Source organism: Schistocerca nitens, chromosome 2 (assembly GCF_023898315.1).
Source record: "Schistocerca nitens isolate TAMUIC-IGC-003100 chromosome 2, iqSchNite1.1, whole genome shotgun sequence".
Classification (NCBI taxonomy): domain Eukaryota; kingdom Metazoa; phylum Arthropoda; class Insecta; order Orthoptera; family Acrididae; genus Schistocerca; species Schistocerca nitens.
In genome coordinates this window covers 781,273,372-781,299,076 of record NC_064615.1, presented here as the reverse complement: position 1 = coordinate 781,299,076, position 25,705 = coordinate 781,273,372, and the positions used below count along the sequence as shown (strand labels likewise).

Below are 25,705 nucleotides of genomic sequence, written 5' to 3'. Positions count from 1 at the left end.
ATGTGACATATCTGATGATGATGATCCACTCACAGAATGTGGACATTTAGTCTAGGTCTCTTTGATGCTTTTCAAGAAGGATAGGATCTATGGTGGTGTTAGAATTCTCTGCCTCTCTCTTTCTTTTCTATTGTCTACACACAACTGTCACACTCAACCATACATTTTTAATACAGTTTGTAACTGTAAGGTGCTCAATCATTTACCTGAATGACAAGCTGGCCCTCCCCTTTAGCTTTCATGGCACAATCACATAAGCAGTTTTGATTAAAGGCAAACACTGAAAGCAGTGTGTTGCAACAAGTGGTTGCCTTAACAATTAGACTATCTGAGCACTCTGCCAGGCCTGACTCAAACTTTCATGGTCACTGATAATTCCACCTATGATTTCCAAATACGGCAACCAGAGGTTCCCCCATGCATTTCATTCAGTTCATGTATATCCCTTATTTCCAGATTCTTCTTGGGAGAACCTCTGGTTGCTGTGTTCGGAAATCATACATGGGAACATTGGTAACAACAAAAGTCTGAGCCAGGTCTGGGGGCTTACTAAGACAGCCTAATGGTGAAGGCAATTACTTCCAAAAGACAGACAACCCGAATTGGAGTTCCAGTCTGGGACAAACTTTTTCCAGTTGTCATGACATAATCTTTATTTCCTTACTGTGTAAAATATTAAACCATCATCTGAAAGAATTACTCTCACTGACGCAATTTTACTTAAAGTTCCGCATATTCCATAAATTACCATATGCACTTTAAAAAAATACACAGTAAAACTTTACAAAGCCTGAACTTGCACAACTCAGAACCCTAATGAATCCCCCTCCCCCCCCCCCCTCCTCCGAGAATGTTTCACTTCCAAAAATAACCTGTATAAGCTGATCTGTCTGAAGGAATTTCCAATATTATGATATTTAGGAATTTGATAAAATAAACATTTAACATTTGTTTTGAAATTAAAATTTTGAAGTATACACTTTTTCTTTGAAGATTGAACTGTACAGTTCTTTTAGTCCCCCAGCACCTTTTTATTCATTCCAGTCACAATTTCCTCAATCTGTCTTTAACAGAGGTGGCTCATGGTTTCCACACTGGGGAAGGTTGCAAACCTGTTACTGACATGCCCAAATCCTCAACTGCCAAGAATGTATCTTTTCATTATCAATCATAGTGAATGGAGTCTTCTGAAAGATTGTTATAGCTGTGTTCCATAAAAACAACTTCCCCAAACCTCTGCTACAAGGAGATAATTGACATTTCAAGATGCAGTTTTATGACTAGCTGCAACTTATTTGAAAAATGTTAGTTGATATCAACAATAATGAAAACAGACTAGTCATTATTTGAACCCAGCTGGAAAATATTTGAAATACTTCCTGATAATTTAAATTCTGTAATAAATTATTGAAAATATATTTCAGTATATATATATTGGGGAAGCGCTCTCTCAGAGCATTTATCTACAAGCCAAGCTGGCCTGAAACCTCTATAGCCTTTCTAAATATCAATTTTGCTGAAAATGTGTGTCTTAAGGAGTACAACTACTTCAATATCTTGTTGAATTTCTTTGACCCATTGTCCTTTCATCTTTTCTAAATTTCTCATCACTAGTTGTTGTGATATCCTGTTTTCTGGCAGTTGCAAAACGTGAAAGAAATACAAGATTCTTTTTCCTTAATTGTACTGGTATTGGACCAATCTCCTGGTAAAAAGTTTCGAAGTGGGAGATTCTCCAAACTCCTTGGACCTGTTTTTCTTTTGCATTTGTATGAAGTCCAGTGATTTTTCCTTGGTTTTGCATGCATATTTTGCTCCTGGCAGTGTTTCAGCTTTATAGCAATGGATCTTAGTATCTTTTGAGTAGCATTTCTTAATTTATGCAAACCAAGTCAAAAATTGAGCTATTTTTCATTTTGTTGGTTTTTCTGCATAACAGTTTCTTGCACATATTTAATGTGTAGCACTGTGTTAGTTTTCTGATAGTTTATACAGATGTTACTTATACATGGTAGTTCCATGGGAAAGATGTCAGTTTTCTTGACTGATACCTGTGATCCTATTTTTTTGTAGACTCATAATCTGGGCATGAACTTCTTGCATATCAAGAGCTAATACAGCTAGATAATCTCAATGTTGTGGCCGCAGACTGTTTTGATACTTATTTGAATGAATGGTGTCTGTTCCTTTGAAAGAGCAGACATCACGCAGATCCTGCAACTGTGAAACACTATATGTAAATTGAAGAGGGATCACTGCTATCAGCTGCAGTAGGACATTAAGAGGAATCAGCGGCAATGAGTGAAAATATGTACTGGACTGCGATAGGTGGCACTCGGTGGGAGTGTGGATCGGCCGTGAGATGTACCAAGATAGTCCACGGAGTTGCGATAATGCTGTGTCCCGGATGGCGCAGTGGTTACCGAAAATTTTGCTCATTGCCGCTGATTCCGTTTAATGTCCCACTGCAACTGATAGCAGTGATCTCTCTTCATAATTTACACATAGTGTTTCTATACTACTGTAAATTATGCATGATTAAATTTTGTATGTCCAGTTCCCAAGAGCTGTTCCTTGTCATTGAAATCATACAAACTGGATTTATCTCCTTTTTTAAAATACTGGATATCTTATTCCTTAGGTCTAGAATTTTGTCCATGACCCATATTTGAATTAGATGTTTCCGGGGAATTATAAATCTTGGGTTTTTCTGCCTTTTTCCCCAGGTTTCTGCATTGTCTTCACCATCTGCCTAGTAACTCGTTAGTTTCCTGTGGTTTATAATGCATTGAGTTTTTACCTGATGAGGGGTGGTTATATTGCCTATGTCAGTGTCTACTGATGAGGGGTGGTTATAATGACTATGTCTGTGTTTACTTGGAACATTTCCATTGGGTCAGCACAATTTAAAAGTTTGCTGATTGCATCTATGACAATCTCAGTATTTTCTTGGTTATTATGGGGAACTTCCCTGTTTTACTCCCCACATTAATGTTACAATTTCACTATTTAAAAAGATATCTGTAAGTTTTGGCAACTGTTTTTTCTTAAAATTCTCATCTCTACTTTCTGGGGTATTTTTGAGGCAGCTTTAATATTCTAACTTACTCAAAATTAATAACTGATTAAAGTAATCACTGTGTTTTTGGATACTGTTTAAAGACATGTTTATTTTTATGGTTTCTGGGGGGGGGGGGGGTGAGTAAAATGAGGAACACAATACTGTAAGGAAACATGTTACCCAAGATGATTCGGAAACATTGTCAAATCTGTTTGTTACTTTACCAAAAGTTTTATTAAATGATGAGGACAACATGTAAAATTATAGCTTAATCACTTAACAGCGTTAATGTTCAAAAGATGAAGGCCTACAAGTCCAAGCCACTATGTCAGCTGAAGAATATGCATAGTTTCTCAAACACATATGAGTTAAAGAGTTACTGAATGAATTTGTGATTTCCATTTTGAAAAGCCTATACAAGTTTTGTTAAAAAATATATAGACTTCTGTTTATCTCAACTCTCCTTATTTGTTCATCACTATTAATTTCATTTCTTACTTTTAAAGCTTTACCTATTGAATGTAACACATTGAAGTCTACAGTGTTTCCATTAGTCAAAGCACTTCTGGAAAGCAATTTTGATATGACATGTAGTTCCTCTAGTTATTCCTTTTTTTTACCACTTTAGTTGTGGAAAGAACTTACAGGGGCCTTGTCTGCTGAACACAGAGGCCAAGGCATTGCAAGTGTGTTGTTTTTGACAAAAAATTTACCTCAAATTTAGACTGCTTCATCCGAATAGCACACAACTTCCTGGTACTGCTCATAAGTGACCATACTATGTGGTGCCAAAACATGTGATACACTATGCCACTAAAATGAAAGAAAATAGTGAGCAGAATGTCCACATTCAAATGAACTTAGCAAACTTTTTTTCATTATTGGTTCTCCAGGAAGCTTCCTTTAAACTTGAAATCAATATACCAAATCATCATTTATAGCATCATGAACTTCATTCAGCAACACCTGAGCAATGCTGATTAGACAGGGCATTTGGTCAAAATTCAAGAATGTTGAAACAAATTGTGTTGTAATATATTTCATACCCACTAAATACGAAACACAGTGCTTGGCATTAGCCAAATGGTATGCCTACACCACCAATCACGTATCTTATGGTGATTTGGTCACAGTAAATATTTTATTCCATTTTTTATATTTTCCTATGCTGTCAATCAGCTAAGGATGCAGCAAGTGCACAGGATAGGTATGTGGCACTGATGAGCTCACTTTGGCATTGCTTGTCCCTCCCAACTGTCAGCAAAAGTCCATGCAACAACCTCCCGCCTCCTTTCTCATCTTCACCACACTAGCCATTTCAAATCCTGTCAAGCTGAACTATCAGTATAATGTAGTCAGCTAGGACAATGTAGCCATGCAGGTGTATGGGTATTCTGTACTAGTCAGCTATGAAAAAGGACATCACTCAAAAACTTAGCAACATTTGAGTCTAGTTTTATGCCTATCAACCATTCAACACATGAAATATATGGTGGCTTGTTACCTTTACTCCTTCCATTACTTATATTCCACTGCAGACTTCCTGCTGCAACATTTATATCATTGCATTCAGCTATAAATACGAAACATGTTCACGAACACAAAACTTACCGTCAAACTCTTTGACGAACCTATTGTCCGACCCATACCATACAAGTGTTTCAATTGTTCCATTCCCGGAGCGGCGATGAATATGACATATGGCATGAACTCTGATGAATTATGTAATATTTTCAGTGCCTTAAACAAAAAAAGGAAAGTTAGAAATGCAATCATTAACTTGCTTAATAATAGCTTTAACCGTTAACATAAGAAGCTGATATTCCTTAAAATTTAATGTTCCATTATTACCAAAAATATACAGTATAAATCAAGAAATTTTTATCCCTCTTGTGTAATAACCTCGTTGGCAGGCAATGAGACTTGATCATAAGTTGCATCCAACAGATCAATGTTCATAGATTAAGATCCTTTCCACAACCACCTCCTGTGGTAAAACTATTTTGTGGAACATATGTCACACTTAGTAGTCAATGTCAAGCTGTAGGCTATATATTTTTGTCAGGGTGGACCAAAAGAGAAGCATCTCTGAAGGAAAAAAATCAAGTACACACTAAAGCAAAGCAGTTACTTTGCTGCACACTGTGTGGAATTTGTATCCCAGACTATATATTGTTTTAGTTTGTCAAAATAAAGAACTGAGCTTAGCTGGATATGAACCTGCATTTAACCATGGCACAAAGTATCCATAGCAAGCTTGCCTCATAGGCTTGGAATACAGTAGCATACTTACTGCTGGACTGCAGTCCAGTATACACATCTTGCCCTGGCGTATGACATCTCTAATAGAATCCAACTTTGTGCCGTAAAGGTGACCATTGTGCTCTCCATATTCCAAAAATCTATGTTCCCTGATGTCCTCCTCCATAGACTCTCTGTCAATAAACCAGTAACCTTTTCCATTTTCTTCAAGAACACGAGGAGGACGAGAAGTATCTGTACAAATAAAATTCAGTTATTAATAATTTTATCCATGAAGACTTTAGAACTCTGAATCAGTTTAGGGATATACATCACCCATTCAAAATGTTTCATGACCAGTTTTATTCCTTGCATATAAATGGTATCAATGCAGTAACCATGGTGGCAGTTTGGACTAACAACTGTAAATAACAAATGTTTATTCGATGATTCAGCAGGAGCAGGCAATGCTAACTAATGAAAGTGCAGCTGTAGTCAGATAGTGTTATCATGTTGCCAATTGCAATGGAGAAACATCCCTAAATAAAGTGTTCAAAGCATTCTCCAGAATGTTTTGAAGAACGAGAAAGCATATGCAATGTCTGCTCCACACATCATGACTCTTTAACAAAAATGATGTGTGGATCCCTGCCACGACTTTATTGAAATGCAAAATGTTGACAGTTCTTTTCTGGTGATGGTTGGTTTCATCAATCTGAACCTACCACAAAATGCAGAAATTCACATGAAGGGTCAACACTTTAGTGACATATCTGACATTCATGCCAATGTGAGGCACAAGTTGAACAACATCCCAAAAAGGATTTTTCTGTCAATTTCACATGGTTGTATGAATGGTCTGTGCATTGTGCACAAGAGGAGGAAGACCTGAAGCACTGGAATGACATCTTAACTTTTCTCTTTATTTTATTACTCCCTTCGTGAAACTTTTGGACCTATGGGGCATACATAAAACAACACTGCAGCAACAATACTTAATATATTTAATTATTGGAAACAATAAATAAAACAAATTAACTATTGTGTATTATGTTAATCATAACATTAAAAATGGACAAATAGTGGAGAACTGTACATACTTTGTTTCTAATTCCCATCAAAAATGCAAACTAGTTTGATTACTGAATGCCAGACAATAACTGGATCCCATCACTGTATTTTGTATGCAGAGCTTTTAAAGACTAAGCTATGTAACTACAACTCCTCTGATGGAATAATAATTATTTACAGCCTAAAGCAACCAGTCTTCTCTCTTACAAACCAAATCTTTCTATTTAGGTCCAAGCACTGGTTCAGCACATCAGTAATCTGTTAAACAAGTTCACAACAGAAAGTAATCAGCTGACAAACCAAAGTTCTACCCAGAGTCCCTCTGATGTTGCTACTTTGTATCAATTACAAATGAAGTGCCCATATGTCACTACTTCTTAGTTATGCTCAACTATTTCTGCAACTGTATTACTACAATTAATATGTGCTGATATGAAATGTTTCTGTACAAAAGATTTTCTTGCAATGATAAAACATTGTTATGTAGTACCTTACTGCAAAATAAAAGTCGTGGAAACAACAAATACATGGAAAGAAGAGCCACATACTACATTACAAGAAGGCAGCGATATAAATGTCAAGAACAGAATTGCCTAAGGCCTTTTTGAAGATGGGATCATATCATATACATTGAATGGTTTGAAGTAACAATGAAAATCCCAAGACAAATTATTGTGATTAGCAGTTAACAATGGCCCTTACTGAAAAGAAGCACAATCTAGACTCCACACCAGTAACAAAAAACAAGTAGAAAAAGAGGACTAGTAATACCATTATGTCTGAAAAGTATAGCTGTGAGCAAACAGAAATAGTGCACAAATACATTATGCTTATGGGTGGAAGGCAAGGTGAGGAGAGGTATGGCATCTCAAGCACACAACAGATAATTTCTGTAGCACAGACAGTATTCATACCATCATTCCAGTCTACATCAACATCTACTCTCTTCAAGCCACCTTACAATTTGTAGTGGAGGGTATGTCTGGTACCACCATAATTTGTCCCCTTCCCTGTTCCATCCATAAATGGTGCACAGAAAGAGGGCCTGTTGATAAGCTTCTGTATGATTTCTAATTTCTCTGATATTCTTGTCAGGTAATTTTGGAAGACATATCTGGGAGGAAGTAATATGCTGCCAGACTCTTAAGCACACACACACACATATATATAGGGAAACATTCCATATGGGAAAAATATATCTAAAAACAAAGATGATGTGACTTACCGAACGAAAGCGCTGGAAGGCCGATAGACACACAAACACAAACACACACACACACACACACACACACACACACACACACACACAAAATTCAATCCACACGTATACATATACACGTATACAGACACAAGCAGACATATTGCTTGTCTGCTTGTGTCTGTATATGTGTGGATGGATATGTGTGTGTGTGTGCGCGCGAGTGTATACCCGTCCTTTTTCCCCCCCTAAGGTAAGTCTTTCCGCTCCCGGGATTGGAATGACTCCTTACCCTCTCCCTTAAAACCCACATCCTTTCCTCTTTCCCTCTCCTTCCCTCTTTCCTGATGAGGCAACAGTTTGTTGTGAAAGCTTGAATTTTGTGTGTATGTTTGTGTTTGTGTGTGTGTCTGTCAACCTGCCAGCACTTTCATTTGGTAAGTCACATCATCTTTGTTTTTAGATATATTTTTCCTACGTGGAATGTTTCCCTCTATTATAACTAAGATGATGTGACTTACCAAATGAAAGTGCTGGCAGGTCGATAGACACACAAACAAACACATACATACACACGAAATTCAAGCTTTTGCAACAAACTGTTGCCTCATCAGGAAAGAGGGAAGGAGAGGGAAAGACGAAAGGATGTGGGTTTTAAGGGAGAGGGTAAGGAGTCATTCCAATCCCGGGAGCGGAAAGACTTACCTTAGGGGGAAAAAAGGACAGGTATACACTCGCGCACACACACACATATCCATCCGTACATACACAGACACAAGCAGACATTTGTAAAGGCAAAGAGTTTGGGCAGACTGACTATATCATAAATTGTGCCACTCTTTGTTGGATCTTTGGATCTTCTCTGTAAATCCAACCTTGTAAGAGAGGTAACTAGACTGATGAGCAATACTAAAGGATTGGTCAAAAGGATGTTTTGTAAGCCATTTCTGTAATAACACTGTTCACGTTTACGTCGCACTTCACTTGGCGTAGACCGGGACTGTGCCCTAGGCATGCTCGACGTTAACAGACTGGGCACGGCCCGTGCTGCCTGAGTTGTTGTTGTTGTTGTTGTTACACCGGCAGAGGTCGCGTCTGAATTTTCGCGTGCCCTCTGGTGGACGGGACTCTACTTGCGGCAACTACCGTCCGTGACGCGCCATGCTGATGTGCGCCTCCCGTGATCTTTCCGATCTTTCTGGTGGCTACTGCACTTCTCCTCCTTCGGGGGGTGAAGCCACTGTGATCCACTGCATCGGAAGGTGGAGCGTCGGGCAGGAGCGATGACCTCCACATCCATACGAAGGCCGGGGTCGAGGGGATCTGCCAATCCTCGAGCCGGAACCTTCGAATACGGCTGGAAGTGACCCACACGAAGAGGCCCCCGTCATCCCACCACCAGAGCCCGGGACAGAACGGGCGACAAACTGTCGAACTCCGGATCCTGTGCCACCTCGGGAGGGGCAAGACCCAGTGGCGGGGACGATGGGGAAGGGACAACCACATGTGAACCAGCCTCCTGAGAAACCGGGCCTGAGAGGGGGGCCGGCTCTCGCTGGGGCATCTCGAATGATGGCGATGCCGGCACTGGAGCTGCTGGAGGCTGCCAAGGCTGAGAACCATCGCAGTGCGGCAGAGTCACAGTGGGGAGAGGCAGTAACGTCCCCTGAGAAACCAACACGGGTGCCGGCAATGGGGAAGCCGGTGTCCGAGAGGTCGGAGGGTGGGTGCCCAAACGTGGACGTAGCTGATTTTGGTGACGACGGACCACCCGGTTCCCTGCCTGCAAGGTATAGAGCCGGCGGCCATTTCGGCGCAGGACCACCGCCAGTATCCAATGTGGATTGCGACCAAACCCACATGCCCAGACCGACATACCCAGTGGAAAGCCAGGTACTCCATTTTGCGAAGACTGGCGAGGACCAGACCGGAGGAGGTGCAGCAGAGTCCTAGGTTGGCGCCCATGGAGGAGCTCTGCGGGGCTGCGTTCGCCCATTGGTGTGGTCCGGTATGCCATCAGGAAAAACGTCAATGCCTCCTCCGCAGGAAATTCGTGCACATACTTTTTCATCTGCGTCTTAAATGTGCGCACCATGCGCTCGGCTTCCCCATTCGATTTTGGATGGAAGGGGGGAGAGCAAACGTGCCGAATACCGAAGCGCCTACAAAAATCCTGGAAGGTCTGCGAAATAAACTGCGGTCCATTGTCCGAGACCAGGGTGATTGGCAGACCTTCCACAGAAAAGATTTTTGCTAGTGCCTGGATTGCAACTTCTGAAGTGGTTGAAGAGCAGCGAACCACATATGGGAATCGGGAATAAGCATCAATGACAATGAGCCAAAAGCCATTGAGAAACGGGCCCACAAAATCGATGTGAACACGTTCCCATGCTTGGGTTGCCGGCAGCCAGGAAGAGAACGCTGCCCTGGGAGATGCCTGTTGGCTCGCACACTGGGAACAGGCGGCCACCAAGTGCTCAATTTCTCTGTCAATACCGGGCCAGTACACATGTCTGCGAGCCAAGGTTTTAGTATGGGAAACACCCCAGTGCCCCGCATGTAATAACGTGAGAACCTCCCTTCGTAAACTGGCAGGAACAACCACGCGAGGAGCTATATCATCGGTACCCAGAAGGAGAACTCCTGCCAAGACCGAGAGGCGGTCTCTTAGAATAAAATAATTACGAAGAGGGTCCGAGGCCCGGCCTGGAGGGCGGGATGACCACCCCTGCTGAATGAGGCGAACTACTTGCCGGAGAACCGGGTCAGCTGCCGTTTCCCTGGCGACTCTATAACTAGTGATTGGGAAGCCATCAACCGCTTGGCGGGACGCCACATCCAAATGAAAACACATAATCTCTTCTCGATCGAACTTAAGATCCGAAAATTAATGTCATAATGGTACTTAGAGAGGAACAAGGCCCAGCGCTGTAGTCTGTGGGCCGCCCTATCCGGAATCTGAGAGGCGGGGACAAATAACGATATTAACGGCTTATGGTCAGTGATTAACTGAAACTTCGTGCCATACAAGAAAGGGTGAAACTTGGTAACAGCGTAGACAATGGCCAAAGCCTCTTTTTCCACCTGGGAGTAATGGGCCTGCGCGGGACTAAGAGTTTTAGACGCAAACGCCAGTGGTTGCTCGGAACCATCTGCGTTGCGATGGGCCAGGACCGCCCCCACCCCATACTGCGAAGCATCTGTAGCCAGGACCAACGGCTTATGGGGGTCAAAAGTAGCCAAACAAGGCGCTGACGTGAGGAGGACCTTCAGCGAGTTGAATGCTCGCTCGCATGCAGGCGACCAATCAAAAGGAACACCCTTGCGCAGAAGGCAGTACAGGGGGCGGGCTATGGTGGAAGCCCTGGGAATGAACCAGTGGTTAACAGGCTATCTTGCCTAAAAAAGCTTGTAACTCTTTCAGCGAAGCGGGCCGAGGAAGGTCGACGATACCTTGGACCAAACTTCCTAGTGGCTGGACGCCGTGCTGAGAGATGGTGTAGCCCACATACTCTATGGACGGTTGGAAGAAGTTTGACTTATGCAGGTTGCAACGCAAGCCCACAGACCTGAATTTGAGAAAGAGGGTGCGAAGGTTGTGCAAGTGTTCCTTCGTGCTGCGGCCTGTGACAATTATGTCATCCAGGTAATTAATACAATGAGGGATTGTCGACGTGACGTGCTCAAGATAACGCTGGAATATCGCTGGGGCACTGGATATTCCGAAGGCCAACCGCTGATATTGGTAAAGGCCAAACGGGGTGTTGACGACCGCCAGCCGTTTGGAGTCCTCATCAAGTGGTACCTGATGATAAGCCTCCGAAAGATTGATTTTTGACAAATATTGGCCTCCCGCCATGGCGGAGAACAATTCATCAGCACGAGGCAAAGGATAGGTGTCCACCACCAATTGGGAATTAATGGTGGCCTTGAAATCGCCACAAAGACGTAATTTTCCCGAGGGCTTCCTTACAATAACGAGGGGCGAAGCCCACTCACTAGAAGTAATGGGAAGAACGACCCCTAGGGCTGTCAGTCGGTCTAGCTCTTCCTTTACCTGAGGGCGGAGACCCAAGGGGATCTGCCTCACGCGAGCCGACGCCTTCAACGTTAAGTGAGCTTCAAAATCTGAAACACACCCCAGGCCCTCCTCAGAGATATCTGGAAAGTCTGAAATCAAAGATTCCAATGATTGATACGGAACGTCTTCAGAGACCAACTGTATGGTGTCAGCGATAGAAAAACCAAAAGCTTGAAAGGCATCCAGGCCAAAAAGGTTAGTGGAGCTCGCGTCACTGACAGCAATAAAAGTAATAGGCCGAGTGACTGATTTGTAAGTCACGTCGGTAGTGAATTGACCCAGTAGGGGAATGAACTGTTTACCATAATCGCGTAGACGCCGGTAAACTGGCGCCAACAGGGGCGATCCAAGGTCAGAATAAGTTTGTGCATTCAACAACGAAACTGCCGTGCCCGTATCTACTTGCAGTTGTAACCGGCACGACAGAACCAACACCTCGATAAAGAGTTTGCGTGCCGATGCGTCGGGAGCCTGGCCCGATGAAACTTCCTGAATGTCAATGTCCATGTCCTCTGTACCTGCTTCCTTCGATTCTTTTGAGGCTGAGCGGCAAACTTTAGCAATGTGACCTTTTTTATTACATTTGCGACAAACGGCCCAACGCTGGGGGCACTCTGACCGATCATGATGTATATAGCACGACGCACAGGACGGCAACAGGGGCCGGTGGCCGGAATTCTGTTTACGCGCCATGCGGGAGCGGCCGTAACGGCCGGATTGTACCGCTCGCACATCGTCCACCCCAGACGCAGTGGACGCGGCCGCGCCGCCCTGAACCGCCACAACGTCGCACGACGCTTCCAGCTGTTGACCTGTGGCGTGAGAGACTTCATACGATTGAGCAATGGACAGGACTTCCTCGAGGGAAGGGTCTCCTAAATGCAGGGCCCGTTGCCGGACCTCCCTATCAGGGGCCGAACGAACAATGACGTCGCGTACCATAACGTGGGCATACGACTCTCGCGACTGCTCCGTGACAAAATGACACTTGCGACTAAGACCGTGCAGGGTAGTGGCCCATGCCCGGTAAGACTGATGGGGCTGTTTCTTGCATTGATAGAACTCGACCCTAGCCGCCACAACATGCGTGCGGCGGCGATAATATGAAGACAGCAATGAACACAGGGCGTCAAAAGACAAGGACGAGGGTTCGTGCAACGGCGATAGCTGCCGCAAAACTTGGTACAGCGAGGGAGATATCCAAGACAAGAAGAGAGCACGACATACCTCCGCATCGGCAACATGAAATGCCTGGAAATGCTGTCGAAGGCGATGTTCATATGCATCCCAATCCTCCGCCGTCTCGTCGTACGGGGGAAAGGGAGGAGGGAACGGCGCTGGAGCAGACTGCGTGGAGAGCAATGCCGGAAGCACTTGTTTCATGGTGGCCATGAACTCCGTCTGCTGCTCAACCAAAATCCGCACTAAATCCTCCATGCCGTGGAGAGGCTGCGAAACTGGAACAACGACGCAACATGCGAAAGAACGACCCTACTCGTCGCCAATTGTGTAATAACACTGTTCACGTTTACGTCGCACTTCACTTGGCGTAGACCGGGACTGTGTCCTAGGCATGCCCGATGTTGACTGACTGGGCACGGCCCGTGCTGCCTGAGTTGTTGTTACGCCGGCAGAGGTCGCGTCCGAATTGTCGCGTGCCCTCTGGTGAATGGGTCTCTACTTGCGGCAACTACCGTCCGTGACACGCTGTGCTGATGTGCGCCTCCCGCGATCTTTCTGGTGGCTACTGCAATTTCCTTAGTGGATGAATTAATTTCCTTAGGATTTTACAACTGAATTTCAACCTGGAATCTGTTTTTCCTATAATTAGTTTTATGTGATAATTTCACTTTGGGGATCTTCTGACAGATAGGCCTACATATATTTTATGGTGATTAATGTTCCCAGTGGTTTATAACCAACACCATAATCGATCTCTTCATCTATTTGTGCCCAATACATTACATTCATTAACATTCAGGCTCAACTGCTAATACCCACAACAATCATCTATCCTTCACAGGTCTTTCTGCATTTTGCCACAATCATCTGGCACTGTAACTCCTTGTAGACAACAGCACTTTATCCGCAAGATCATTTATAAGTAATGTAAGCAGTAATGACCCTGTAACACTCCCTCCTACCCCACACACCACGGACCTTGCAGGGGTGACACACATGCCTCTATGGTACAAGCAGCCATACTGTGGGTACAACCATCTGTGGAGAGGCAAAACAAACATACAATTCCCGAAAAGGGGCAGCAGCCTTTAAAGTAGTTGCAGGGTCAACAGTCTGATTGATTGATTGATTGATTTAGCCTTGTAAAATTAGCCATCATGGCCCCTTGACACCTGAGCACTGCAAACAGCTGAAAGCAATGTTATATTTCCTGATCTCTGCTGGGTGGCTTAATAATGACAGCATCCTTTTAGGTAAAATAGTCCAACATTCAGATCTCTGGGCAGGGACAGAAGAAAAATAGGAGCCTTTGAGAGATAGACCCAAATTAAAAAATAAAAATAAAAAAATAAATAAATAAAGACAAAGCCAAGAGAAATCTTTGGATAATGCAACAGCTACTGAATCTGTTGTTGAAGGGAGAAAATACAATTATGCATCAAATGAAGCTGGCAAAAAAATTATAGTGACAGGAAGTGCAAAATGGCACAGGAATGGCTACACAAGAAATGCAAGGCTTTAGAAGCATACACATCTAGATGTAAGATAAGTGCCACCTACAAGAAAATTAAAGAGGCCTTTGGAGAAAAAAAGTTGTTATATGAACATGTTAAGTAAAAAGGTGAAGCCTGCAAGGTTGAATGAATGTACAGAGGTTCTATACAAGATTAACGAAATTGAAGATAATACTACTGAAATAGAAGAAGATGTATATGAAGATAAAATTGGAAGAATTTGAAAGAGCACTGAAAGACCTAAGTCTAATCAAGGTACCTGGCATAGAAATAATTCCCTTAGAATTACTGAGATCCTTGGGAGAGCAAGGCATGAAAAATCTATTCCACCTGGTTTGCAAGATGACATGCAAACTACCCTCATTCTTCAAGAAGAAAGTAAACAAATCCTACACCTAAAAAGGCAGCTGCTGATAGGTGTGAGTATTACTGAAACAACAGTTTAATAAATCATGATTGGAAAATACTGACACAAATTATTTCCCAAAGAATGTCAACTAGTAGAAGCTGATCCCAGGAAAGATCATTTTGGATTGTGGAGGATAGTGGTAACACAAGAGGCAATGCTGACACTACAACTTATCTTACAAGACAGACTGCAGAAAGGCAAACTTATGTTTATCGCATTTGTAGATTTAAGTAAAGTTTATATAATGTTGACTGGAAGACACTCTTTGAAATTCTGAAAGTACCAAGAATAAAATGCAGAGAGCAAAATGTTAAATGTAACTGGTACAGAAACTAGATGGCAGTTCTAACAGTTGAACAACGTGAAAGGGAAGCAGAAACTGAGAAGGGAGTGAGTCAAAGTTGTTGATCCTCCCAAAAGTTACCCTCCCAAGAGCTAACCACTTCAGTGCTGCACTGTTAGCTGCAACAGGCAGAAGAAATGCTCTGTTGGTGCCGCAAATTATATCGATTTTGATAGAGATGAACTTACAAATCTAGAATCGCATATTTTCCTGTTAGTGTCATTTCTGAATAATCGTTCATTGATTGTATCAATACTCATTTATATTGTGATATATCATGAAATTTTGAACATTCATTAGTGCCACAATAAACTAGTACTGTTATTGTCAATTGTAGGCTCAAACTAAATTGTTCACTTATAAAGTTTTTGAGAACAGTAGACCTATCCTCTTTCAGAACAATGGTTCTCTAATTTCATTGTTCAATTACATGAGAAATAGGTTAGTTTGAGAATTTATGGATGCTTACAAAACAATATTTCTGTAAGTTTCGGATACCTAATTTATTTCGTAGCAAATCAACATCTGTGGTCACAGTTTGGCCAAAGAATACTCTACCCCTGAATTTTTTCACCGTATATCAACACAAATAAACAAGCATTTTTGAGAATTTTTGGAAGCTATCACTGTCCTTTGCATAATCTATGAGCAATCTGTAGCAAATCAGTGCCTGTGATTTAGTTACTGTAGCAGGATGGTGGCTGGATGGGTATGTTGATATGTGCACATGACAGCAAGGCCTTCAGTGCCTGCACAGAAAGTTTGAAACAAGTGTTAATAAAATACACTAAACAGGATTATAAAACAGCACAGAAACTAAAAGGAACAACATGTGGAAAACTATGTGTGTGCCCACACAGAAGTATGAAACAAAGTATCATGCCAATATTAAAACATTAACTAAACAGGAAGAAAGTGGTATAAGCAGTTAAAATAATAGAGCTGATGGACATGGCTGGCTAACTACAAGAATAAAAAAGAATGAACCAGCCACTCTGTAACACACTACAACCTCCAGTCTAAAAGCTTAGGCCATAGTCCAGAAACATCACAAAACTTTAATACTTGAGTCACTCGCGTCTCATTGTCCGCTGAAATAGACGGAAAATCTGCACTGATATTTGCTTCAGCCCTTGCATCACGATATAAAATGTACTCTGTTAAAATATGGCGTAGAGGGATTTGCACGCCACAAGCATAACAAAACAGGGGATTCTCTCACCGTAGTAAAAAGCCATGTGTAATAGGGCAGAGCCCAATTTGAAGATGTGTGAAAGTCACTTCATCCTTCTTGAGCAACCAGCAGGAGGAATGCCATGGCCAGATAGTTGATTTTACCAACTGCAGCTTACTTTCTGTTACTGCCAGCCATTCCTCATCCCACAACTGCATGGACTTCCTGTGTAGTGCAGAAATGACAGCCTGCAGGGGAATAGGACACTGTACCACATACTGTCCTCTGCAGGCCTCCTTGGCAGCCCATTTGCCCTGTATCCCCACGTGCCTTGACACCCAGCAGAATGACACCTGCTGGAGCAAGTATAGTAGGTCAAATATCAGCTGGGCCAATTTATTAGCTGGGTACAGGTTCTGTAACAATTGTAAGGCACTCAGGGAATCAGAGCAGATGAGAAAATTTTTGTCCTGAATACATTGCATCTGCTCCAGTACCTTTAGGACCGCTTAGAGCTCCACTGAGAAAACAGTATACTCATCGCCAATGCCTGGTGACATGGTTGGGGAACACTACAGAGCAACCAAGAGAAGTCCCTTTGTTTGTGTGTACACTACTGTGAAACCATGATGCATATCTGAAATGTTAAAACACATAGATTGAAATGTAAAATATGGCATACTCTCTTTCATAAAATTGGTCAAGTCTAAAGTAAGTCTGGGGCTCTGGAGGAGCCAAGGGGGAAATCTCCAACCACGATGTAAAACATTAAGACTGGTCACACTCATCTAGAAAAGACAATTCTTCATGTGAATCCCATAGGACCTCATTGCTTTTTGTCAGTTACAAAAAAGTCTTTCCATTGGAGGCCAAGCAACAGTATGGTATGCACGTGTGTATGGTGTGGACAGTGTTTTACATGCATGGCACACCCTAAGTAGTCATCACCTGATGTGAAGTGGCAGTTCACCAGCCTTTGCACAGAGGCTTGGTATGGGGCTCATTCTGAATGCCCCAGTGGCCAACCAAATTTCTTCATGGTGCACCACACCCAACATCTTTAAATAAGAGGGTCTCACAGACCCGTACACCGTGCACCCTGCAGCCAAGATAACACAAAGGCTCTGTAAAACCAGAGCAGAAAAGTCTTGTCTGTTCCACATGTACTGTGGCTAAGAAATTTTAAAATACTTAGAGCCTCATGGGACAACTTCACTGCATCTTAGAATTAAGAACAGTTTCCTTCATCCTCAACTCCGGAAAGTTTAAAATGGAACAAGAACGGTTAAAAAGAACACTCACAGACTTCTCAGTGGAAAACTTACAACCACTCTTCTGCACCCATTCATCCAAACATCATTTAGTTGCAACCGAAGTATTGTCATTGCAAGGCTTGAAGAAGAGCAAAACACAGAGAAGTCATCCACAAACAAAGAATACTGGACAGTACTTTTCACAATTGATGTAAAGCTATTAACAGGTATGGCAAAGACAGTCGCACCTAACACACTACCTTGAGGGACATGGTTCTTCTGAAGTGATCAGACAGGACATCACCGACTCGGTATTGAAAATACCATGGCGAGAGGAAGGACTGAATAAAAATGGGAATACATCCAAGAAAACCACATATGTGAAGTTGCTCGAGGATAAAATGCCTCCAAGTAGTGTTGTAGGCCTTCTCAATGACAAAAATTATACCTAGAAGGTGATGCCAGAGAAGGAAAGACTGTTGTATAGTCACCTCCAGGAGGGCCAGGTTCTCAAAGATGGAACACACACTGAAAGTGACCAAGGAACTGACTGGATACTAAGATCCAGACAAGGTGGCGGTTGGCCATCTGCTCCAAGGTCTTTTCCATGCAGCTAGTGAGGGCAACACTATGATAACTACTTGGGCATGTACAGTCTTTCCCAGGTTTTAAAAGAGGAATTAAAATTGCCTCAAACCTTGTGAGGTACCATAACATACTGATATGGATTCTTTCATGACCTGGGGATGTCATGGGCTGCAGACAATGCAGAATCTAGCTCCCATATGGTAAATGGCCAGTTGTAATCTTCATCAGTGGTGGAGCAGAAGTCCAAACTGCTCCTCTCAGCAACCAATCTGTGGGTTGGAAACCTGGATCCTGACTGGTGGTTGCAGTAATTGTGGCATAATAGGCCACCACAGTCTGGGTAATGTCTTGCGGACTGGTTTAGAGAGTGCCGTTCTCCATTACAGCAGCCATGAGGCTCCTCCCTCCTCTCCCAGAAATTCTCCTGATGGTCTCCCATGTAACTCTTCATGGAACAATTAATGGTGATCAAGAACTGTTGCTGTGACCTCTTCTTGCTCTCTTGAATACTCCAGTGACATTTTGCCCTCATCACCCGAAAGACTGCAAGATTCTCTGCAGTGGGCCAGCACTAGAACCTACGCAGAGCCACACACCTAGTTCTTATGGCAGAGCAGCATTCTTTGCTCCACCGAGAGACAGGCTGCCTCTCCAGTTGTCTCATGGAATGGATGCTTCAGTGGTCCCTCTTCAGTTGTCGCATAGACTGTAATGGATGCTTCAGTGATGCGACGGATTATTTTGGTAATATGATCCACCCATACATCAACATTGACACGATGTTCAAACTGGGCTAGCTGACTATAAAGTGTCCAGTCTGTCCTACTGAGCACACATCACAGTGGTTTCCCATCGGGTTCCACTCTATCTGGCAGGTGAATCCAGATCAGGAAGTGATCACTTCTGTGCAAGTTGTCACGCACTTCCCATCGTGCAGTATGAGCGAGGGCTAAAGAAGCAAAGTGAAAGATGGAAGGCAGAGAACGACCCAGTTGCAGTGCAGCAGTCAGTACTCTGTTGCATTTTTTGCAAATATGCACATGATGACATGAGAAGCTTCTCAATTGCTCTACCCCTGGGGCAGGTAGTTGCTGAGCCTCAAAGCACACTGTGTGCATTAAAATCACCACAGAGGATGGAGCTGTGTAAGAAGGTCATTGAGAGCATCCTTATCGAGTGCATCGCGTGGGCGCAGGTAATGGAAACATTTTGTCAATGGATGATTCACATGCATTGATATGGCAAGTGCTTGTAAATTCATTGCAAGGGAAAGAGCCAAGGAGTGATAGTTGGTACTGACGAGAATACCTACCCCTCCTCTAGCTCTCTCTCCACTTAGGTCATCCTTTTTGTGGCATACATAGCCTTTTAAGCTCAGGGGTGAATGACTGAGTGAAATTAGTTTTCTGAAGACACAGACACAGTGGTGTGCCCTGGGATAATAGACGAAGTTCCTCCACATGCGTCCTGAATCCCTACAAGTTCCACTGAAGTATGTGCTTCATCAATCACACGGGTAGCACCTTCATCCTGCCTCTCCGCTGTGGTGAGGAGACTGAAGTGGGTAGAGCTCATACTCCATCATTTCTGGGGAAGAGCCAGATGAAGTATCAGGTAGAATCACGTTGACACGGTGCAACGGTTTACTACTCGATTTTACCTGTAGTTGTTGCTTTGTACTAGCTTTTCACTGTTTTGAGGGCTTTGCTGGAGCCGGGCTTCTGAACAGCCTCAGCCATGGGAGGTGCCTTGGGCTCTACTAGATTGACCACTGTACCTTTTTCTGCTGTTCTAGCAGAACTACACGCTCCGAAACACTTGCTGTCATTCAAGTGCACTGACACATGCAGGTGTTAGTGCTGGCACTTGCAATCTCCATTTGTGTAGAGGCATCATGTTTAGAATAGGTTTGTTGAAGGATTGATGCAAAAGACATAGCAAATGTGGGAGGCTGCATGGACTTGTAGATCTTTTTGGCCTCAGGGTCTCAGCATTCGTTTGCTGAGTACGGGCTTGGTGACCCTGGGGTTCCTGATCTGGGGACGTAAGACATCCATTTAAGTTCATTGTCGATCTATTAACTCAGTTTTTTTTTTAATACAGAGGGCACATTACCCTCTGACCGAACACGCTGAGCTACCGTGCCGGCATCATCAGTCCTCTGTCATCGTAAGTTCTGGGGATGTTTCAGTAACGACCATATGGTACAGCTATGGAACATTGTGCGTCTCACGGAATGGGGATCTAGGTCTATCTCCCCAGATTGTGAGGATGAAATAAACCTCTATGACCCATCAGGCTCAAAGTGCGCTGCACACTATGAGATGCGTGGCTGTTGAGGTGGAACAGTCATTAAAGTGCAACCTCTGGGGAACCTGCCTCACCTCAGTTGTATAAGGCTTACTCAGGCACGCAGGGCTCTGTCTGGGTGGACCCTTTCTTCCCTACCTGCTCCTGGGACCAAAATGTATCCTCCAAAATTTTCTTTTCCTCCTCCCAGTGCACACAGTGGGCTGCTGGAAGGTACCACCACCCAACCTAGTAAGAGGGCTCTGATAGCCAGCCCTCCAGATGCAGGAATAAATAAGAACAAAGCAGTAATGAGTAACAGACCACAGGCTGATAATCAGGATGAGTTTTAGTAACAAAAAGAAAAGAAGGAAGTTTCAAGCAAGTCTCACCTTTCTACATCCAGAAGGGCTTAGAAGGAATTGCCAGGGCTCTAAAATCTGTAAAGCAGTTGCAAAATGGGACAATGTTGGTTGAAACATCCAGTTACCAACAAAGCTGTTAACCTACAGAGAGCTAAGTGTGGGGGAATATGCCATTGACACAGATATCCACAGAACCTTGTACTTCAGAAAAGGTGTTGTGTCCTGTAGGGACCTAGCTGATATTCCTATAAAAGAACTGTAGAGTGAGTGGGCTCCAGAGGGAATTGTTGATGTTCAGAACATTATGAAAAGGGTGGATGGAGGCCTGGTGAAATCTGACTCCATTCTTACCTTCAAAACCAACAAACTCCTAGAACACACCAAGGCAGGCTTTCGTCGTCTTGAAGTACAGCCATATGTCCCAAACCCAACATACTGTTTTAAATGCCAATGTGTTGGGCATACAACCCTAGGGCGTTAGGGAGAAGTGATGTGTGGCGACTGCAGTAAGGCCACTCTGAATTGGTTGCTCATCTACTACCAAATGTATAAACTGCTCTGGAAACCACCCTGTTTGAATTAGGAACTGCAGAATATTTTTAGAGGAATGCAAAGTACAGGAAATAAAAACAAGAAAGCGTATTCTCTCATTACTGTATCAGATTTCCTAACATTTTGTGTTACATCTAGTTTTCCCTTACAGAGGAATAATCCTATCCACAATGATTTTTTTCTGCCATGTACAAACTGTAGGGATTGATTGATGAGATGATACAAAACAAAACACGTCTAATGAACTTATGTCAGAAAATGGATGGATTCCCTGCTAGAGACAATTTGTTCAATCATACATTGTTACAGAGTCTGCAGTCTAATACATGCTGTACCATGCAGCCACAGGTTGAGATCTAGTGAACGAGCAGGCCATGCAACTGGACCTCCTGAAGACACAATTGAGATGCGTCCAGATGTCAATGGCGAAGTGGGCTGGAGCACCATCATGTAGCAGCCACATAACCCTTCGAATCATCAATGGCACTTCTTCCAGCAGGAGGGGCAAAGTCACTCACAAGAAACACCAATAGTTCTGGCCTGTTCGGCAAAAGGGGAAGGAAGACTGGTCCCAAAATACAATCATCAATTATTCCAGCCCACACATTCCAGCTGCACTGATGCTGATGGTTCACTGTCACAATACCACGGTGGCTCTGCATACTATGCCATGGATACCTGTTATAAAAGTTGAAGATACCACCCCAAATAAAGGTGGCCCCATCTGTGAATAGGATGGATGACACAAATCCTGGAATCATGGTTGTTTGGTGAAGAAACCAGTGACGAAACTGCTTCCGCACACCCTGTAAGTGGTAAGGGTAGTAACAACTGTCATGGAGAATGTTCTACACAGTACTTGCAGGCCAACTGCCTGGTACTGACATGGCAGTTACCTTCCGCAGTGTTAATCACATTTTCTTCCAACTCTGGTGTCCAAACATTTTGGGTACATCCTTAATGATTTCCTGCTTCCTGAAATGACCCTGTCTCAGACAAGCAGTGAAACAATGTTGCAAACACTGAATGCTGTGGTGGTTGTTGGCAGGGATAGGGCTCTTGATACCACCCTGCTGCCCGCTGGCCATTTCCATTTGCCTTCCCGTGAATAAACACCATGTCGGCAAGCTCTTGATTTGAATGTGGAACATCCACTACAAGGTGAGTCAGCAAGATAAGTGAACCGGCCACAACATTACCATTTACTGTGGCAGGAGAGGGCATTAGGGCATGATGTGAGGAACAATATCATCCATTACAAGGAAACCATGCATACTGTAACTGTGGCTGCATGGCACAGTGCATATTAGACTGCAGTCTCTGTAACACAGTATGACAGAATAAATGGTCTCTAGCATAGAAACTATGCATGCCTGGACATAGGTTCATTGGAATTTTTTTGTTCTGTATCCTCTCATCAATCAATCACTAAAGTTTGTACTCAGTGGAAAAAAATCACCCTGTATATTATCTGCATTTGTCATAAATTAACTCTGTTTTAGAGTTTGCTAACAACTATAATTAACATCAAAATGTTTCAGGAAATTAGTAATTTTTACCACAGGTTTTTGATTTGCCTTAATAGAAATCATGTTTTGTGTACCTGCTTCAATTTTTATAGGGAATTATCAACTTTTGACCTCAACATGTTAAAAGATAATCAGCAGGCTTAATATAAAGTTATTTGTTTACAGCATTGCAATACTTTGCACCAGCTAAAATGCAGCCCCACTGTAAACGCTGTTCTCACACAGTGGTAGATCTATGCATCCTATACAGGGTGTACAGGGATCAGGGAGGAATAAAGATGATGTATTGATAATCCTAACCAAAAGTTTGAGGTGCTATCTTTCAGTGAAACAAACTGAGCTTGGAGACACCTGTTTCGTCTGGTGTCAGAACGAAGCAAATGCAAAAGGGTAAGGGTCTATTAATCATCGGCAATTCAAATGTATGGCAAATGATGGTACCTCTTAGGGAAATGGCAGCAAGGGACACCAGGTGCACTCAGTGTGTGTGCCTGGGGGCCTAATTAAACATGTTGAAGAGGCTATTCCAGTAGTCATTGCGGGAACAGGGTGCAACAAGCTGCAGACTCTGCTACACATTGGAAAAAATTATGCTAGTCATCTGGTCCCTGATGACTTTCTTGGGTCATTCCAGCAACTGGCAAAGAAGGTTAAGAAGACCAGCCTTGCACATGAAGTTTCAACAAAGCTCACAATTTGCAATATTGTCCCCAGAACTGATTGTTGCCATTTGATTCCGAGTCAAGTGGAAGGACTGAACCAGAGACTTTGAAGGTACTGTGACAAGCTAGGCTGCGACTTCATGGACTTGTGCCATAGAGTTGAGAACTGTGGTGTCCCCCTAAATAGGTCAGGTGTGCACTACACATCAGAGGCTGCTACTCAGGCAGCTGACTCTCTGAAAAGTGCACAAAAGGGTTTTTTAGATTAGGTGACTCTCCAGCCAAGTCAGATGATGGTAGCTGTAGAAAAACCAGAAGTACTAGAGTAAGATTGAAAGAAATGCCTCCCACAGGTGAGAGTATTAAAATCCTAATGGTAAAATGTTGAAGCATTCACAACAAAGTGCCAAAGCTTGAAGTGCTCATGAAAAGCAGTGAAGCTCACATAATATTAGGTACAGAAAGCTGGTTGAAAAATGAAATTGATAACAGTGAAATTTTTTAGGAAAATTTAAATGTATATTCAAAGGCTATGCAAATGGAAAATGTCGCAGTAGACAAGAAAATCAAATCCATCGAGATAGAAATTGAAGCTACATGTGAGACTGTTTGGGCAAGACTCTGTATCAGGAGTGGGCATAAAAGGATAATTGGATCCTTCTATCGCCCACCAGACATATCTTCTGATGAAACCAAAAACTTTACAGAAAACCTCAGTTTACTTGCACATAAGTCCCCTAGTCATACTGTAATTATTGGTAGAGACTTAAATCATCCAAAAATTGCAGTTTTGTTAGGGATGGGTGTGATAAGACATCCTGTGAAACATTACTAAATGTCTTCTTTGAAGAAGACACAACTCAGAAACCCACTCATGATGGAAGTACTTTGGATCTAATAGCAACAGACAGACATGACCTCTTTGATTATGTTCATATTGAAATTGGTGTCAGTGACCACAATGTGGTTGTGGAAACAATGATTCCAAAGTACAAAGGACAACTAAAACAAGCAGAAAGATACATATGTTCAGGAAACTAGATAAAAAAAATCAGTACTGTCATTTCTCAATGAGGAACTTGAAACTTCTGAAGCACAGGGCACGAGCATGTAGAGAAACTAGGTCTCTAGTTTAAAAGAATAGTTGACCATACAATGGGCAGATATGTACCCAGTAGAACAGTTTATAATGTGAGGAAACCTCCATGTTATACACAGTCACTGTAAAGAAAGTTCTAAAGAAACAGATTACTGCATAATAGGTATAAAACAAAGCATAGGGCTAAAGATAGAGAGATGCTAAATGAAACGCATTTGGCTGTCACGGGAACAATGCATGATGCCTTCAATGACTACCGTAGCAGAATATTATCATGCGATCGTTCACAGAACCCAAAGAAATTCTGGTTGTATGTAGAGGCTGTTAATGGCACCAAAGTTCGTGTCCAGTCCCTAGCAAATGAGACAGGAACTGAAATTGAGGGCAGCAAAGCAAAAGCCGAAATGCTTAACTCTGTTTTCAAATGTTCCTTTGCAAATGAAAACCCAGGATAATAGCCGCAATTTAATCCTCATACCACCGAAAAGAAGAATCAGAAAAGTATTAGCGCCAGTGGTGTTGAAAAACAGCTGAAATCATTAAAATTGAACAAAGCTTCAGGCCCCGATGGAATCCCTGCCAGATTCTACACTGAATTTATGGCTGAGTTAGCCTCTCTTCTAACTATAATCTATTGTAGATCCCTTGAACTACAGCTGTACCCAGTTCTTGGAAACAGGCACAAGTCACACCCTATCTACAAGAAGGGTAGTAGAAGTGACCCACAAAAATACTGTCCAATATCCTTGACATCGATTTGTTGTAGAATATTAGAACACATTCTGAGTTCACAACATAATGAGGTATCTTGAACAGAATGACCTCCTCAATGCCAACCAGCATGGACTTTGAAAGCTTCGATCACATGAAACCCAACTCATACTTTTCTCACAGGACAAACTGAAAGCTTTGGAGCAAGGCAACCAAGTAAATGCAGTATTTCTTGATTTCCAAAAAGCATTTGACTCAGTACCACACCTACACTTATTGACAAAAGTATAATCATGTGGGGTATCAAGTGAAAACTGTGACTGGAATGAGGACTTTTTGTTAGTGAGGACGCAATATGTTGTCTTGGGTGGAGAATCATTGCC

The 25,705-nt window shown here is 42.8% G+C and overlaps 1 protein-coding gene across 6 annotated transcripts in view; it reads right to left on the bottom strand.

The window, feature by feature from the left end:
* LOC126237031 (protein PALS2) overlaps positions 1-25,705 on the bottom strand; it is a 398,888-nt gene that overhangs the window by 15,790 nt on the left and 357,393 nt on the right. For all 6 annotated transcript variants that reach the window (XM_049946786.1, XM_049946789.1, XM_049946788.1 and 3 more), the window contains 2 exons: positions 5,355-5,557; positions 4,673-4,801 (listed from right to left, as the gene is read on the bottom strand). In XM_049946786.1, the coding sequence (XP_049802743.1) occupies positions 4,673-4,801; positions 5,355-5,557 (332 nt within the window). The remainder of the gene's footprint in view (positions 1-4,672; positions 4,802-5,354; positions 5,558-25,705) is intronic.